At 39.9% G+C, this 19,734-nt stretch overlaps 2 protein-coding genes across 8 annotated transcripts in view; one reads left to right on the top strand and one right to left on the bottom strand.

Annotated features, from left to right (window-relative positions):
- Positions 1-19,734, bottom strand: part of C16H7orf50 (chromosome 16 C7orf50 homolog) — a 123,011-nt gene that overhangs the window by 41,040 nt on the left and 62,237 nt on the right. The window contains exon 1 of one of the 7 annotated variants that reach the window (XM_064673122.1): positions 4,992-5,021. The exons of the other annotated variants lie outside the window; for them this stretch is intronic. Coding sequence (XP_064529192.1) covers positions 4,992-5,006 — 15 coding nt within the window. The 5' untranslated portion in view covers positions 5,007-5,021. Of the gene's footprint in view, positions 1-4,991; positions 5,022-19,734 lie in introns of those variants that run through there. 7 annotated transcript variants of the gene reach the window in all.
- Positions 1-19,734, top strand: part of GPR146 (G protein-coupled receptor 146) — a 49,713-nt gene that overhangs the window by 10,556 nt on the left and 19,423 nt on the right. The window contains exon 2 of the mRNA XM_064673103.1: positions 11,572-11,613. The gene's annotated coding sequence lies outside the window, so the exon portion shown is untranslated. The remainder of the gene's footprint in view (positions 1-11,571; positions 11,614-19,734) is intronic.

Here is a 19,734-nt window from a genome sequence, read left to right on the forward strand (position 1 = left end):
TGGTAATGGGAAATGCTTTAGGAATAGGAGTGATTTAATAACTAGATTTATTATTTACTAGAAATAAAAGCAGAAAAATAACTAATACAGCTCCTCTTACAAGCAACTGTCAAGTTTTTTGAGGCATTTTAATCTATTCAAAGAGTAGATCTACTGCCAAACTGCTTGTATATCTTTCCTTTTAAATAAAAAGCTGCTTTAAATCCACATTGAGAGGTGCCAGAAACAAAACCCATATAAAAGAGCACACAGATCTCTAACGGCTTCTAAAATCCTTCACCTCTAATAAAAGCATTTCTTTACTCTCTTTTTAGCTTCTTAGATTAAGGTTTGCATTGGGATTTCAATCAAATTAGGTGTAATGTTTCTAATATTTATAATTTTCCTACTTCTGTCCAGAAACTTTTAAATCATCTGTCTTCCTTGCAAATTTACGTGGTTGCAGTAGGACACCAACTGCAGGTTCTCTGAAATACTTCTGAAGTTACACTGAGGGAGAGGCCATTTGTGAATTCTGCTTTAGCATATGTTTGGTATGTAAAGTTATTTAAGTGCTGTACAATAAATAACACACCAACGTAAGCTTTCAACACATTTGGAAGTAAAGTCATAAAAACAGTCTTGTTTTGGCCAAAGTGCAAAAATTTACACGCAACGAATGTTACAAATAGGAAGCCACAAAATCCACTACAAAGACAGCCAATTTTGTAGCATTTTTGTGGCTCTTCCTTCAGAGTGATAATCAGAATTAAAAAACCTAGACCACATAATACCTAACTTGCTGGGTTAGCAGGGCCTTTTGTAGCCACGTCTCCATCTCACACGCTCGTCTGTAGAGAGATGACAGGCAGCAGTGCGAGGAATAAGCCACAGCAGCACTTCTGTACCTTCATTAACACAGAATCCAGAGTACAAAGGGCTCCATAACAAGTGGAGAGGAAAATGGATTTATGGTATGGGTACAGGCAATACATTTTAAAGAGCTGTAGTGGCTCCACGGTAATTAACAACTCCTTGGGATAATTGTTCCCAGAGTATCTGGCTCGTGGTGACTTTCTGGCAGCGATCTTGCAGAAATGAGTAATTAAAAACTATTACAATAAGATTAAGATGTCTTTGCCAGAACAAGCATTGGATACAGCATAATTCTTCTGGAAGAATACGGGTGAAGGTGTTAGCTGCACTCCCACCAGTTCTTTTGGAAGCTCTGAGGTGCAAGTATTCATTCAGTGCTCGTGGGGACACACCAGGCTACACACACACACACACACACACCCGTGTCCAGTCGGTTCTGCAGTTCTTTGGTTATTTCCTGTCCATGTTGAGCAAGGCAGGTACCACTGAGGGTGGGAAGATCTCCAGGGTTAGTGTAGGAACACTGCTCCTGGCACATGATGCAGCACAGGGCTCCTGTGTCCTTCACTGTGGGTGGTATTGATCAGCTTTGGTAGCTCTGTGTTATCACTGACAGGCTGGATGGATGCCAGAATTTTGTATGATGCCTGGATCGTTTGAGAAGCTTCTGGTATGAGATGTCAGCTGGATCACTGGCTTAGGCTTTCCATTACTGCCTGCTGAAGGAAGAGATCTCTCTCCAGTCACAATTCCTTCTCAGCTTTTGAGTGAAGTGAATTGAGGAGGGGGAAGAAGTAAAAATACAGGGAAAATTTGTAATGATAATTCAGTTTTGAATGCTCATAGAGCTCACATGGCTGACATAAAAATCCCCCACAGTTGTGAGTAATTAAAAACTGTAACTCAACAGATAAAAAATGTTTGTAGGCAAAACCACAACTGGATCCTCCCTTGCAGTAAAACTGTCTAGTAAGGTCTGGACTTCTATATTTGCTCACATTATATCTGAAGGCATCTCAGTTCAAATGGTTTCCTGATCAAAGATAACATATGGCACCAGAAAGAAAGGAGTCTTTCCAGAGCTGCAGACTCACTGCACCTTCAGCACTGAATCACCAGAGAACTTTTAAAATGGAATGTCACTGAAATGCCAAGCCCAGTGTAGATACCGACACTAAACTTGCTGTGTTGTGCCCAAAAACTACAACAATCAAACAAAAGAATTCATATGCTCTACAAAGAGGATCTGTGAAGGGCACTTCTACCCTGGGAACAGTATTATCAAATACTGTTCCAGTCTGGAAGTTCAGAAAGGAAAGGAAACATTAGCATTTTTCTACTTTAAGAAAGAAGGGGAAAACAAAAATCTTTGAATACAACTCTCTTTCTCAGCATCGAATTCATTATAGTAAGTAATTAAAAACCTGTATATTTCTGGTTACTGAAACACTCATGGGCTAATATAGGGGGAAAAAAGCACTAAGGAAGACAGAGTTCATCCCTACTGTTCTTACAATGTGCATGACATAATTTAATAATTTGATTTTTTAATTTACAATAGCATCTCTCATCCAGTTTGTTCCTTCTGTTCTGATTTACAGTATAAAATGCCCAAAATTATAAAATTACATTTCTGTGTTGGCTTTTGGGGGTTTGCTATTTTTTTTTAATTACTTTATCGGGCCTTAAATCCTAGGAGTGCCCTTTCTCTGTCTGAAAGAAGGAAGCACCCTCTTATGTACACATGCAAAAAGAACACTTAGTATTCAATCCTTTTAGCTGCAAAATCAAATGCCCCCCAATGGAACACAGAATCAACACCAGACATACATTTCAAAGACATTACACAAGTGATCAAAGAAAAAAGGGAAGAAATCTAAAGTAAAGCTTCTTGCATAACAGCCTGAGCTCAACCCCTTGAGTCTTTTGAGTGGGATAAATATGTTTCAGACTGTGCCACTAATGTGGCATTTTAATGGTGTGAGAACTATAAATAAAACTTCTTAGAGATAGATAATAAACTATGAAGTCTGCTACACCATTTAAAGGCCCAAATAAACAAATACACATAGTTCTTTTCCTGCCAAGAGTGGACATCACACCAATCCTGGTGAGGGATGCAACAGAGTTAAGAATGTTCTTGCTTCTTCTGGACAATGAAGTGAAACCACAGAAACCAGCAGGAAAAGCAGCCAAGTTTAGTCACCACATTGGGCTATATATATTTATACCCTATAAATACACAATCAGCATCTAAACAAGGATACAATTGTCATTCCCTTCGTAAGAAAATGATTAGTTGCACTGTGCTAATAACACACTCTGAAATACCGAGGAATCAGAACCAATTTTCATGTAACAAATACCAGAACACGACTCCACACTTCAGTAATAACATTTTGTGCTGTGAATGTGCACCAAAGATGTGTCAGTAAATACAGATCCAGAGAATTATGCAGCATCTAGTTCAATCCAGTTATCAGTGAGGGCACGGGAGGAGGACACGGGAGGACACGTTCTGAGCTGCGATGGCTTATGCTGATAAAGGAGCTGGCTGGGACTACTCCTGGTATGAGCTCATTACATACTGTGAGCATGATGCTATCACAGAAGTGCTTAAAACAAAAGCTGGCACGTAGATTCCCGTTATTTTGCTTGACTTGAAAAAAAAAAAATCATTTACACTGAAAGCTTTGTCTTCATTCTTACCACGGAGAGTGAGTTATACAATATGCCATCACCAGAAATGCATGTCACAAGAAAAAATTCTTGCTTTCATTTAATTTAAAAAGAGATAGAACTGGGCCAAGTTGATATACCACCATGACTCTGCTTTGTTTATCAACAAAGACCATGTACTACTGCCTATAATTCAATTTTAGGGCTATATTATCTAGCAGTTTTATAACTACGATAGTTTTTACTACTGGAAATGATATAAGCTTGGACAAGGATAACATTCCACATTATCAAATGGGAGGCACCAGAGTTATGATTTCTAGGCACAAGTTGTAATTGGATTGGAAGGCAAAGTTCAAGAAAACAGTAATACTCTTGTGTATTAACAGAAGGCCTGTTCTGCTCTGTAGTGCACTACCCAAGGCCATTTCCTTCCTTAATATTAAAATTCTAATCAGCCCTCATTTCATCTGCATAAATTTATGACCTAGTCCAAGTTCTGTGTATAGCTTTAGAAACAGAGCTGGAATATGAGACCCAGCATGTTATAAATTCTCAATTCAACTATAAAAATCTGTACATGCACAAGTGGAGAATGTTTAAAACACAGAGAGTTCCCTGCTGTGCCACACAGTGAATTATTGCTACAAACCCTGCAAATGTCTTAGTCTCTAAATGCAGCTGTATTAATTACAGATTTGCTATTAAGATCCTAGATATCAAACTCTGAGGAGACTGGGCCCACTGTACATGACATGAAAATGAAGAACTATAACCACAAGAAGAAATTCTGTACAAATTTGTCTTCATCAGTGCTTTTCAAGCTCTGGGGCACTTGCTAAAAGCAATGTGCCTATTTATTCTAAGTGGCTTGTAAGAGCTGCCAGAAAACCTGAGCGTGTTCTCCTAAGCACTGTTGTTGTTAAAGTCAGTGCCTTTGGCAGGATCTGTGTTTGAGGACTTCCAGAATACTGGAAAATAAGCTGCTGCTTCTAAACAGAGAAAATAGTTAGCTCACTCAAACCCTTAGCTGTTTTTTTTGTTTCACTCCCAAGGAGATACTTACCTCTGACTCGAGTATCATATCTCAAAATTAAGCCAACAGCAAAGAAAAGGAAAAGGAAGTCTGGGAAATGGAACGAAAGAATGTTTACTCTGCAAGGTAAATCAGGGAAATGAGTAGAAGGGCAGAATTACAAATCTAAATGCTTAAGTCTCCAAACAAAACATTAAAACATCAAGCTCAAGCTTCAAAGAGCAGTAACAAGCCCTGAAGACCACAAGTCTGAAGGTACATGTCTAGTCTTCGTGCCTGGACATAGCTCGAGAGTAGGTATTTATGTCAAAACAAATGGGTGGGCCACTGAGAACTGTGATGTGGCAAATCAACCACACCACTTCCTCCTTGTTGCAAAATCCCATTCTTCCTTTCTGCCTCAACAACACACTCAACCCACCTCCAGCTTCTCCATGCAGGAGCACTGCAGCGCTCCCGTCCTTCCCTCTGCCTCCCTTCTGCAATCCCTCCCTCTGGCAACGCCGATTACTGACAACAGCCACAGAGACAGCTCTATCTGTCCCAGCAGCAGGTTAGCTGAGAAATAATCACATGCAGTCAGGCACGTACCAGAAGGGGAGGCAGTGGAGGTGGTCAGGATCAGATGGACCAGTTGCTTGGCAAGAAAGTGCCTGTGTTCAGCTCAGTGACCAAGCCAGGAGGCAAACACGTCCCCTCCTGGGGAGCTGCCTGGCCAGTTACGGAGCCATGGAGCTCCTCTCAGCTGCAAGCAGGGTAGAGAAAGAGCTCTTCCAGCTGTCAGCTCTGCAGGTCTGACTGTGAAATATCAGCTTTATGTGTCTGCGTGCATGTACGTGAACATAAATAAAGTCAGGTCAGTCTAAAAGGCTGAGACACTGCACAAAGTGCAGTATGGGATGGGTTAAATCTTGGAGGGCATAAATAAATTTCAGCAACCATTGCCAACGGATGGTGAAGTGCAAGAAACTGCTCTGGCTGGTCATGCAACCACTGCTCAGGAATTCAGCTAAGTCCCCAGGCCATAGCACTGCCTTGAGACACCAACATCAGTTCTTAAATCCAGAACAGCTCCAGTGCCTTACACCAAACTCTGAACCAGTTCATGTCGATACCCTGGGAGGGAGGGGAAATGGAAGGCAGAAGAAAAACCTCACTCAGCCCGTGCAGTTTGGAAGGAAGCAGAATTGCCAAAAATCCATCAAGTAAAATTCCTTGTTTATTTTAAGGTTATTTTCAATATTTCAATATGATTTCCTCAACGCTTTTCCACTCCACAATATGCCTGACAATTAGAAGCAACTCTGTGGGTGCCCTAAGACTGATCTTCCAGCATGTTATCAACTCACAAATATTGATTTGCCAAACTCAGCATCCTGCACACACTGTCCCAGCAGGTGCTGCTGGGGTTACTTCTATTTCACACTGAAGAAGCAGTTCACTGGCTCTAAACTATATTTGGGAAAGCATCCCAGCTCTTAAACTTTTTGTTTAGTCTCTCTGAGCGTTTATGAATAAATAAACAAGAAAACTCACAAACTACCACTACAAACTGGCAATTACAGAAAGTGGAAGTTAAGAATTCAATTAGATTATGATGTTTATAAGCTTAATCATAAAAAAATTCTACAAATTACAGCCTGTAAATACATCTTCATTTATATAACAAGTGATAACAAAACCCTCACAGGACATATCAGCAATAGAGGCTGACCTCCAATGACTGGGTAAACAGGCAGACTCTCTTGGGTGATTTTTCACTTTTTCTGCCATGTCTCAATTTTTTCAATAAAAAGGGGGGTGGGGGGTGGTTTTCAAGCTTTGGGGTTTTTGTTTGTTTGTTTCTTTGTTTCTAATTTAACAGTCCAAGGCATGGACTGTTTTTCCTTTTTTTAAAAAAAATTTTTACACATCTAAGGCCCACCATCAAATACCTTCAGAAAGGATGTGGCACAGCTTTTACTCTGCTTGCTTACTCTAGATTAGGTTACTCTTTAAAAAATAATTTACAAACCAGCAAAAAACCTGCTCAACTGATAAGCACATAAATTTCAACAGGAGACAAAATGCCAAAAATAACAAGGAATTAAGAGGAGCTGACACACAGTGTACATGTGAACCTAGAACTGTAAAGTTTAGCCCCATATTAAAATTGTCTAAGATTTCCCTAATGCAACAAGTTACAAAGAAAGACACTAAACTCTGATGCTAATATTTGCAGTGACTTTATTGTGGAAAGCAGACATACAGTGAAGGCAGCATCTGCCACTTCAAAACCAGCTGAGTGACTTCAAACCTGGCACTTGTGCAAATTTGTGTGTACTATAATCTGGCATAAAAATATTAATTGAGAAGCATATCAAGTTAGGCTTGTCAGCCTTAATATTTTCTGGTGATTTGAATGGGGCCAGAGAATAAGATAAGTATCTTTACAAATCCAGTTGGCTTTACTTCAAATGCAAAAGCTTGTTTCTAAGCTGCGTAAGAACAGGAGCCCGTGTAAAATCAAATTTTGAATGCAAAGCCAACCCAGTTCTGCTCATCATCCTCTACTCTGAATCCTGTCTGCAGCAACAGTTTTTGGTGAGCTCACTGTCCTTCCCTGAAATACTGTACAACATACAGTTATCTTTCTAAGAATTTGTTTTTATGCATCAGAGCTACACTTATCTCAGGGACAATCTCTAATTTTTGTATTCAAAACTAGTTTTGCATTTTTTATATTTACCCTAATGAAATGTTTTCATTGGCACTGATGAGCTAAAAATTACTTGAGCTTTCTTTCCAGGTTTTATGTAGTTTTTTAATGAAGCTGGTAAGTATTCCCCATTTACTAGTGCAGATTAGCCTTATTTGCTCAGCAGCTAAAACTTGGAGTCAACAACAGTATTTTCAAAACAAATACACTGAGCTAAAGCAAGGGCAGTTGTGGTTCATCTGAATCATACGGCTCCAGATTTCAAATCTAAGCTAAGGAAACAGAGGTTGTGACATCCTGCAGCTGGGACAAGTCGTGTTCATAAGGCAATGCTAAATCGAGACCGCTTGGCCACTTCGGGCAGTTGCTTGTGTGGAAGTGAAAGATCCCATGAGAGCATTAAAAAAAAAAGAAAGGTTTTGGTGTCCAAGCCAAACCCCCCTTCCTTCACTTCATGCTACCAGGGACTGTTTCTTCAGAGCAAAGACCGTGGAAGGTTCCTGCCAAGTAATTGCTACTGATTTATGCACATCCAATCATAGGGAACAGGAATTAAACACTTTGCAAAATACACAGGCGAGTAAATTACCAAAGGTCCTCCTATGCTACGCAAATGCCAAGTGCCTGAGGTTGGTTTTCAGAAGGATCATTTTGGTGATTTGATTCACCATAAGGCCACACAAAGGCTCAGATCAGCAGAAGGGAAGATCAGTGTTGGGGAGAAGCAGCTGCAGCTTCACCAAGGCAGTGGCACCTGTGCTGCTAGGAGGGGCACACAGACATAAAAGTTTTCATCCAGTTGGGAATCTCAGGAAAGAAAAAAGGATTGGGTCTGGAAATGTTATTTTCCAGGCTCCCATTTAGCAGTATTCAGCCCTGGAAGTAAGGCCAGGTTGGATGGAGCTCTGAGCAACCTGGTCTAGTGTGTCCATGGCAGGGGGATTGGAACCAGATGATCTTTAAGGTCCCTTTGAACCCAGGCCATTCTGTGTGATTTTAAGATCTATTTATTGATACAATAAATACTGATAAAATACCTGAGAGCTGGCATTTTCAGTTACAGGAGATGGAAGAAGTCTTTTTCCAGACTTCTGTGAGATAGCACTGGTGGCTGAAATAGCAGGACCATTCACTGCTGCCCTGAATACCAGAAAAAAAGGTGCCTGTAGCTTTTCCTTTTTTTTTTTTTTTTTTTTTAAAAGTAGGGAGGAAGCATGAAACGGTAGTACTGGTCTGAGACTTTCACCACACTATCTGGACGCCAGTGTCATGCTGTGTAAACATGTGGATCCATTAGACAATTGTTGGAAGCAGTGAATTCTAAATTTGATCTAGTGATAGGACTCATGCTGTTTGGCAAAAAAAAAAATACAGGGTTGCGAAACCGCACAAGGAAAACGTTTCAGACTTGTGAAAAAAAAAATGAGAGAGAAAAGCACAGAGTGAACAATGATGTATTGGATGGCCTGCAGATCCCAGCCTCTGGAGAGCCCTGACAGAAAAAAAGGCCTGAGCTCTTGGCTCCTGAACTGTTAAGTAACTTTATAAAAGTACTCCAACCTGAAAGGATAAAAACATTTTCATAGAGAAAAATTCATATTCACGTGCAGAATATGAAAGATTTTCCATGCTAAATGACAATCTGCTCTAATGATTTATATCTTCCACATTTCTTGTGCACGCTCCTGCCCGAACTAAAGCCGGAGCTCCACGTTATTCCCAGCGATGCTGGCTGGGGAAGGGAGTGGTGGTTAACTGCCTTCCTTTGGTTTGTGCTGGCAAAGCAACCCTTTTGCTTTGTAGTACTTAATGGTCTAAAACACACGTTGAAATTAACTCCTTCATTAGCTACACAGCTGCTACTCCTTATCGCTTCCATTTTTCTTAATTATAGCACTGCAACATTTTATGTGATTCAGAATTCTATGTGATTAATACAATAGATGAATTACATTTGTTAGAATATAAAACACAGGCCTCATGAATAAAATTATAATTACATATGACCTTTGAAATCATACCTCATTCTTTCAGCTATCTAGAAATACTATGCTCATTCTGTCCATGCCACAACTTCATTTCAAACTGATTAACCAGCATTTTATTCCACTCAAGTTGCCTACATTAAAACAAAAACCAGTGAGTTCAGCTCCCAGCAAAACTGCAAACCCACTTTAAGGCTGTCACTAAAGAACTTGTTATTCACCTCCACAGTCTTATAGATGTGCATAGCTCAGCATTTCCATTATGATTCATGTTGTGATTTAATCAATCCTGAAACACTGTTTACTACATAAAAGAAATTGTACTTCAACAACAAGGATCAGAAAGCAAGAAAATCAATCCAGAAGGGCTACTGAGTCACTAAGGAGGAAGACAACAAGATACATGTTATCCTTGGGAAGCTGGAGTAGGTCAGCAGTAGCAAAGCTTCTCTTTGGTGCCTGCTGGGTGACCACTGTGGTGACCACAGAACGTTTCCCCTGCCCAGCCCTAAGAGCTCCATGAGCACACAACAGTGGCCCTTGGAATGCAGATCTCAGCAATGCACCTTGCCAGGCAGGCATATAAATAAACTTGTGCAACTCTGCCAGCAGAATTCAACAATTCACATGTCTAATTCTAATCATATCCATACACACGTGGAGATGAGTCCACAGGACACAACTAAAGCACTGAAGGGCTGCATTACTCAGGGGAAGCCACCTCCTACAGCCTGTCCTTCCACGGCTGGAGCTCCCAGAGCTCCAGATGTATTACAGCTGTTCCACAGGTGGGACTTCAGCAGTGAGAGGTACCAGCCAGGAAAAGCTCTCCCCAACCATTTCTGCTCTAAAGCACGGACCAGCTGTCTCACTACATCCCTGAACATAAATTTGTATGAAAGTATAAACAGAAGAGCTGCTCTTTTCTTTCTCTGCATGGATTTCTGGCACATTTATCTTTGTTCCTGAGAAGAGAGGCCAGCCAGAGACTGTCACCAAACAGCCACTACCACTTTTAAGACCTCTAGAGTTGGTGTTTGGCAATTTCCACCTGGGTGACACACCACAAATACACGTTAGCCATGGAAATCCCTTTCTCTTAAGATCAAGACCACATAATAATAGTAACAGTTTGTCCTTCTATTTACTATTCTCCATCAAAGTATGAAACTAAAATTGCAAGGGAAATACTGGTTGCACTGGTTGTTTTTCTTGGGTCCTTAAATGCCAACCACAAGATGTGAAATAGAGGGCAGAGAGAGGCCAAGCAGAGCAGGGGAGCTCTGCCTGAAACACGTGGTGATAACAACCATAACCGGTGCTAGTGGAAGAGAAAAGGGGAAGGAAAAATGTGCATCAGAATGATCTCAGATCTTTAACAGACCAGTGTTGCATCTCTCGAAAAAACTTTAATATAAAAAAGAATGAAGTGGCACAGGCAGCTATCTTCAACCATTTTTTCCCAGAAGAAGTATTCTACTTACCTCAAAATTCAGTCATAAATTGAACTTGTTAATCTTTTTTTTTTTAGGGGAAAACTCATCTACTCTTAAAGATTGTCTTTCTCTCCAAATATTACTGTTCAAACATTAACCTAAAACCTCTTTAATGCCTTATGTGTGTATATATATTTTTTTTTCTACTGCAATGCATAGGGAAATCAGTGCTTTAGTTACCTTTCTTCTCCTTTAGATAAGTTACATGTCCATACTGAAACACTGGTTACAAATTTTGAGTGGACAGATATATTATACTTGTAATTTAATAAAATAATAAAATATACTTCTCTATATTTTTCTCCCCACAGTGTGCAAAGGAGCAGACACATATTCAGTAACCAAAGTGAATTACTGTGGTGCCAAAACCACCACTTTTTACAGTAACAAACCAAACTGACATTTATCATAGTATCATATTACATGAAAAATATTTCTTATCAGGACTGTTACATGTCAATTTTTAACCCACCAAGTGTGATATTTTCAATGAGGAGAAGGAAGTTATGGTTCTATTTTTAGATCAATCTACAGCTTTTATTCAAGATCCTTAATTCACCTCACAAGTGTAAATAAAACCATCAACCCCACTGTGAGATGTTACAACATCAAACATCATGAACAATTAATTATGTTACAGATTTTCTAATCACTGGATGAAAACACTGCATATTTTAAATGCTACAAAGAGCATGGTACAGGGAGATACAAGGCAAAAAAATGAAAGTGAGCTATATTTATCAGAGCTGATTAAATTTTCATTTCTTTCAACCACCTACAAATAACTGTCTCACCTTTTATTTTTTTCTTTTCTCCTTCCAGTGGCTCCATCTCAAACTGACATTCTGCTGGGCTGCACCTCATGTAAGTAAAGCTGTAGCAATACAGTGTGACTATTATTTATTTAACCAAGGTACAACTGTGAAAATATTTACCAAAATTGGGACTTCTAGACCTTCTATTTACTCCTTTAAAAAGGTGTGCTGGATTACCAAGTCCTCACTGAAGACTTAACTAAGACAAGTCTCAGAATGTCCTTCTCAAAGATCACAAACCAGCCACCTGAGTAGTCTCATACAAAGGTACATCCAATTCACTACATCTTTCTAAGTTTGTGAAATCTGGGCTCCATGGAAGTGTCCCATGATCTTGAGGCACTCCAGGGCTCCTTGCCAGGCAGGGAAACCTCTGCAGAAACAGACTGGAGGAATACCAGAAGGTTTAATTTGCATTACTTCTGCAAACTGCTTCCCAATCCACGTGAAGAAGGAATGGAGGCTGTAAAGCTCTCCCCACCAGGAGAGCATCATGACACTTAAACCTGCCTGAAAGCCCACAGGAATGACTTTCATGTGTTGACAAGGGCTGATGAAGGAGAAGGAGGAAGGCAAAGCCAACCCCTTGTTGGCCAGCCTGGGCTGGCTCGGCAGGGAAGGGGCACCTTTAAGAAAGCCAAACAGATTAAAAGGAGAGACACAAAACTTGGTCTCCTCTAAGTGGCCAATTCCATTCATCTGAGCCCTGATGGTACAAACACCACCAATGCTCTGAGGGTGTATTTGCACACAGCCTGAAGAATGTGCTCGGGTGCAAGGGGTGGCACCTGCTCAGTGTGGGGGAGCAGGGAACTTGTTTGCCCCACTCTAGTTAATGAGCAAGGGATGAAAAGCCAGGAATTATTTAATGTTAATACCAGCTCTGCCAGTGCCAAGTGCTGTTCTGTTGCTCTCAGCAAGTCTCCTCATCTTTTTCATGTTCTCCTATATACAGTGAACATAACATTTTGGTGCCCAGTGTCCCTCTCCCCAGTGTTTAATTCCCAATTTAACATTCTAGTTAATGCACATAAATGCACGGCCTCCCTTTTACTTTGATAAAGTTCAGTCAGCATCAACAGGTAACACTTTTATAAAACTTCTTTCCAACTATTGTGAAACAGGAGCTGACTGTTTATGGAGTACTTATTTTTTATGTCAGTTTACCACAGGGCCTCTTCAGCCACAGGCTTACAACCAGAGGCCCCAAGGCATTTTTTTTGGGAGTGGAAACTTTTTGAGTACAGCTCTTAACAAATTTCCAGCCTGCAGTATGTTTTTCATTAGACTACATGGTGTTATAATAAATGATGCACTTCCTCTTTCATTTTATGATTTTTTTTTTTAAAAAACATGCAACAATTTTTCTGTGTCTGTTTTTTATTACTTTCAATATACTCAACCACACTAATCTTAGAGACTATGTATAAAACCAGAAAGGATATACTGAGTAAGATATCAGCTACAGCAAGACAAGCTTTTAGTTTAAATTCCTCACTGAAGGCCGATCACAAAGCCATTACATGTATGCAGCTCCATCCTTTTAGGGGCCATTGTTAAAAAGATAAAAGGTCTGTTACCCCAAAACCTAGAGCTGGCACAGGAAAGACTTCTCCAAAGTATTCACCCCCAAGACATTCAACTAAAAAAGTCTGATCCCATTGGCCAGATAGTTAGGGTGAAGCATCGTGACCTTTTGATTGTCACATTGGATTCTTTGTATCATGGTATAAACTGGTACCAGAAAATACAAATGTACTTACAAACCACAGGTGACAGTGACCCAGACAATATCTCAAATATTTCAAAACTAGCAATATAAACAAACCTTAGTAAAAGGGGAAAAGAAAGTTTCTAAAAATCTAAACAAAGCAAAAACCAGACACCTAACATTTCAGAATTTAAGTCTCCATCCTGAAGTAAAACTACCCATATCAAAATCAACCCAGAATTCTTTGTGCCGTCCTGTCTTACCCAAAACGAGCTTGGTGAGCTCTGCAGGAGGTCAAAAGTAAATCAAAAGCAAATGCCTTTAACATTGTATTCTCAAAAGATCAGCTCTGAAATGTTTTCAAGGAATGTTCATCTCCTTTCTGGGCACAAACTCAACACATAACATAACACAGACACTGCAGTGGTTCAAGGTAGAAAAGATGAGCAGGTCAAAAGGGTTACTCACTTGTCAGCTCACTGCATGTACTAGGGATTCCCTCACATCCCTCTGTCCCACCCCACTGGCGTGGTACATGTGCCACCTTCCCATCCACAGCCATGCCAGGCCCTCCTGCATTATCCATGTCTCCTTTCCAATTTACTCCTCTCCACTTATGACCATGGAGCTTTCTGTCTCCAGCTTGCCCCAACATCCTTCCTGCTGCATGTCCTCTTCATACTCAATTACTATAAACCTTAATTCTCTCTCTCCCTATCAGCTTCCTTCCTGTTACAAATTAAGGACTATGTTCATCGTTCCCTAATGCAGTTTGAGTCTCCCTGTCAGATGAGACCACGCTCATTTTGGAGGAGGAAAGATGAGAGATTTGAGAAAGAGAAAATGAACTATCATGAATGAACATTAACTAAACTAAGATCAGTCTTTAATTTTAGGACAGCAAAATTCATATAGTTGGGAAAAATAGAGAAAATAAATCTCTTTCTATTGGGTCCATACATCTGGAAATACAAACAGTATTCCTTCTGCTGACCCTTTCAAGTAGGAACAATTCTCCACCACATGTCCCACTGTATATATTTGTCTATTTTAAATATAGTTTTTTATAGAGTTGATACACTTTTTTTTAAGATAGGCTTCTTTTTGTATTTTCCCCCTCTATACATAATTTCTAATAAGAATGTATTCCCGGGGGCTGACAGCATCAGGAAAACTAGGCTATGCCAACAAGAAGAGATTCCAGTCAAACATCATCATGTCTGGCGTACTGTGTTTCATTTACAAATCTTTGATTTCTAAATGAATGGCAGTTCAAAGTGCACATGAAACACAGATACTTTCTACTTATGTATGTAGAGATTGTTAGAGATTAAACCACTTTTAATTAAAGACCTAAGCAGGTGTCAGTTTGTGATGCTCTTTGAATTTGGTTTAAGCAGATGGATGTTCCACGGTTACCCAGCAGAGCACTTTAAACACAAGCAGAATCAAAGAGATCTCCCCAAACAAAGCCGAGGAAAGCTACTTTGTAAGAGGGCTTGAAGTTTGCTACTACTCGTCTGTCATTTGTGGAACGTCACATACTTAGCTGGGAAAAGCATTTTGAAACACTTTAAAAATAAACAACCCCCCTGCAAACAGCCCTATGAGACAGAACCCCAGGCCACACGAGACCTACTGATTTCAGTGGGATTTTGTTCTGCCTCTCTATATGCATCTAACTACCCAAAGTTAATTTGCAGTATCAAGGCCTAAACTAGGCAATTTAAAAGCATTCTGGACTCAAATAACTAGAGTTTAGACACAGAAATAGAATTATTTCTAAGTAATTTTTCTCTCTGTGCCATACTTCAGGGTGCAAGCAATATGAGGAGCACTCTGTCCCTCCATTACTCAAAGGTTCTTCATTTTCTTATTTTAAAGGAAATGCAAAGATTAATTTAAAGCCATCTGATGAAAAAACCTTAATATTTACCTTCATATTTTGTTGTAATATATACTGAATTCGAGTGATTTCAAAAGTTATCCTGCATGCTTCTCATTTCAAGATGTTAAATATTGGCTCTTATAAATTTCCATTACACATTGTCTGACAATATTTGCTGCTCTGGTGTACATGAACTGACTTTTAATTCATACAGAGGTAATGATAATAAAGTTTGTAGGAGTTGGGCATGGATAACATTTTAGAATTTCATACTTATTACAAGTCCCTCCTTTCCAGGTCTAATTTCACATAAAGTAAGTATAAAAAATGGTTAGAACTGCCAGATGCATAAATTCTCTCGATCCTTTTTACCTGTTATATCAGCAGCAGTAGCTACTCTCAGCCTGGTCTCCTAATCATCCTTTAGATGATGGCACTGTAATATCCCTGCAGTGGTGTTACAGCTGACACCTGAAGACAATGAAAGAGCACACACATAATCCCGAAATTTTATAACCAGTAAATCACAAACTGAAGTCCCACAGCCAAGACCAGGCCATTATGGAGCTGTGGGAAGGAAATAATGAGGGAGACAGTGATCCACCAGCTGATGGTCAGCGCGCGGCGTGCAGAGGGTGGCGGGAGGATGGAGGATGTGGATGGGGAGGCAAAGAGCACAACTGCCAGAACAAAGCCAGGGCTGGCATCTACAGCTGTAAAGCACCAGCCTGCATCCTGGATGCTGCTTTATGGAAGCTACAACACGGCTGCAAAGGCAAAGTTTAAAGATGGCACAGGATGATTAACGTGAAAGCACAATTCTTGGTGCTTCAACTGATCCTAAAGGAAAGACTGAGCACTCTTGTAAAATCCAAGTTTCCATTTTCAGATACTTTTTTCTACTTCTTTAGTATTAACTGCAGCAGTATTGGATACAGAGAAATCCGAAAAATAAAAAATGGTGGAAACCAAGATCTGTTTGACAGCTTCAGCAATAAGGGATAAATCTGGAGTAAATGCAAAGGCTCAAATCTCAAAATATCCACCAGTGCAACCAAGAGCTGCATCTGCCTCCTGAACTTTATCAGGCTGTCTGCAGACAGTGTAAGGAATCTCCTTAAGCCAGGAAGGAAAAAACCCTAAATTCAGGTGAGATTCTTTTGGCAGCTATGGTAGGCACAGGTTATGAAGTGGATCTTTGTACAGCTGCTCCACCTCCAGCTTTATTTGCCAGGAGCTGGTTATGTAACTAACAAACACAAAAGAAAATAACCACTTCTGGCTTTGTGAGCCCTGGGCTGCCAGGAGGAACTGAGAGAATTCAAAAGCAGCTTCCCTTCTGTTGCTCTTTTGGGTGTTTCTCTTTGAAGTGGCACCCTGAGTTGCTGCTCATTCACCAGTTTTGTAGGTAGTCTTTAAAGCAATACTTTCCACCCTTCAAAAGCTTAAGTACAGAAACATACAATTAATTAAACCAATTTAGTGGTGTTATTATTTCAGCCTTTTATTTCTACTTGGTGTCAGACTCTCAGACGCAAGGACTCTTTTGTAGCAGGATTTCAGACACTGGAGAAAATGCTGAACTTTACAGACTGGTCTGATATGGTTCGTGCAACACATGAACAATCTAAGGAAACCATTTAGCTATTGCTTAAAGGAAAATTCTTTTAAAAATCTAGATACTAGATGCAACGTTATTTCCAGTGTTATTGTGCTGTATTTAACTGATGCTTTAACCCTTTGCTCTGACATCCTTTATTCTGCTCACTTTTTTTTTCCTCAAAAGAACATTTGGCCTAAAATTATATGGAATGATTGTCAGGTAACAGATAAATGGACCACTAACCTGCCAGATGGCTCTAATGCAACAAAAAATGCATCTATTGCTGCTTACAATAGGAGTGGCAAAACACCACATTACTGGTTTCCAAATATTTTCCTGGTGTGAAATGTTTATAAACCATCCTCTTGCACTGCTGCCAAACACTTTCCAGGACAGTTTTAGTCCTTTACTTAAAAAAAAAATGCCCACATTATTAAGAATTAATATGGAGAAAATATTTCAGTGAATCTGTCCTACTGTACTGGTTCTCTCTGTTGTTTGTTTTCATTCTTTGGGCACAGGATTTTATAGCCATAATTATCTCATTTTCTCATAGTACAAGTAGTCCAACTGAGGTCAACATTTTTATTGCATTCTTTCTCTGTTTTTTTTTCTTCCCTTTAACATTTGCTACTAAAAACAAATACAATAGATTTATGCTATCAAAATACCTCTTGGGGTAGAGATTTATTAATAAATCGTATTTTCATATGAGCACAGATCAAAAGTGTCAGTAGTAAAATGGACAGCTGGAGGAAATGGTGTTTTAACTCCATTTCAATTCTCCATATCCTTTAGAAGAAACAGTTCTACAAACATGCAACCTCATCTTTTTGTGCAAGAAGTTTCCCCAAAATCTGGAAGATTTCAAGAAGTAATGTTCAGTCAAGTGGACTCAGAAGCTGGTAGTGCTTCATGGTCAGTTGGCTGTGAAATCCTGCTCATTAGCCACAGTCTTGAGCAGGCAAACTCGCTGCTTTCCAACTTCTTTACAGGGTTGAAAGGTGGGCAGACTGCACCCAAGCATTTATTAAGGAGAACAGGAATGCCCTGGACTTTCTTCCTCTTCTTATACATCTGTTTCCTCTCCTGTTTCTCCTATGCTGCCAAGTGAGCTGGAGTGCCTTCAGCCTGTCCTGTAGCCTTCCTAAAATATACCCACAAGGTTAAAGCCCTTCCTCCATCCCCACCACCTGAGGTCTGCAAAGGAAAGAGCTGCTGGTAACAGGAAAAGGTCAGGAGCTGTGTATTATATTCTGTATGTTTGGATTAGCCCACAATAGCCAAATAAACTGATTTGATGTCTAATGACATTTTCAAACAGTAGCTAATAAAATTATCCAAGGTATGCAGAGACAAAAGATGCACACAGACACAGCAGAAAATGTCTCTAATACATCCACACAGGCAATGACCTAATGGAATTTCAGCAGCTTGGCCATACAGATCAGGGTCAAATATAAAGGAGCCCAAGTTAACAAGCCTACTGACTAGAAAAGACACCAATATTCTTACCTTGCTGATTAATATCACTTCTATTTGTATGCAACTATCGGTTTTTTTCCAGTGTTTTTAGCAGAGAACTCTATTTTGAAACAGAATCATAGTCTTTTCAAAATAAATAAACAAAAGGCATGCTACTGACATGAACCACAAGCTCGGTAAAGCTTACTTTGGGAAAGCTCCTCTGAATTAGCTGGGTTAGCAGGTCCGAGGGATTCTCCCTAAAACCACATGAGGATCCCGAGTCACGTCAGCAGAGGAAGGAGCTGCGAGGGAGGAGGTTCCCACTCCTGTCATGAGGGAGGGGGCACAAGGAGAGGAACATTGACCTGTCTCAGCAGCCTGAGTGCCCTGCAATGCCCCTGAGCTTTGTGGTCCCACCTGGACACCCAGCCCTCACCAGAAGGGAGGCTGTGCCAGGGCAGGTGCTGCAGCAAGTGCCAGCAGAGCTCCTTTGGAAGGGCCCTTAGGAGAGCTGGGTGAATTTCTCAAACCAGAGATGCTTGTTCTGCAGAACGAATGTATGATTAATGGGGTTGCAGCACTGGGACAATTGTGGTCGCCTTTTTAAAGTTTTCCATCAAAGTTCTTACAACCTGCAATATTGTAGCAGATGAAAAATGAAAGGGACTCAAAAGCTGTGCCCATTTAAAAGGCAGTTCCAAAGCAACTAATCTAAAATTTGCAAATAAGTCTTGCTTGCTTCAACTGATTTGCATATTCAATTTCAATTTTTTACATCTTTTCAGACTTGTTATGACTAAATATGAACTTGTTGAATATTCACACTAAGATAAAACAGAAATAAACAGTCCTGAATGAATCCCATTAATATTACACCTTGCTTTACACTTAAAACAACAGTACTAGAAAAAAAGAAGAAATGTCTGTGGGGACTGGCCTCATTCCATGTGAGGAAGGAGATTTTTGCCCACACCACAGTCTCTTTATCAGGTGCCACCAACTGTCTGTGTTCCTTTGAAGGTACCAGCTTAAGATAAAAGTATACCAAGAAATATTTCTGATAATCCTTAATATGAATAACTGCTCTTTATAGACACATTACATATGGGTATAAAGGGCTCAAACACACCCACTAATTCACTAATGTTGTATTGATGCTTCAACAAAACCACTTTAGCTCATAAAAATAATACTCTGGCAACCACAGTCCTAAATAACTACTTTCACTTTAACGCTGTGATTTGTTTGATCAACCTGAATCACTAACCCTGCCTTAATCCAAGTTACTGCTTAGAGCACTCCTAAAAGGTAAACTTCTCAAAGTCATTATACCGCCAAACAAAATTGAGCAGAACTTAATTTTTGTCATATTTAGCTTCTGTAAATAAAAAATATTACTAGAATTGTCTATGAGTTCATATCAGATGTAGCAGTGTGTCAGGGTGACTTCATCACTGCAGATCATTCTGTAAACAAAAACCTGCACTGCTCACATCTCGCT

Source organism: Pseudopipra pipra, chromosome 16, assembly GCF_036250125.1.
Source record: "Pseudopipra pipra isolate bDixPip1 chromosome 16, bDixPip1.hap1, whole genome shotgun sequence".
Lineage (NCBI taxonomy): Eukaryota > Metazoa > Chordata > Aves > Passeriformes > Pipridae > Pseudopipra > Pseudopipra pipra.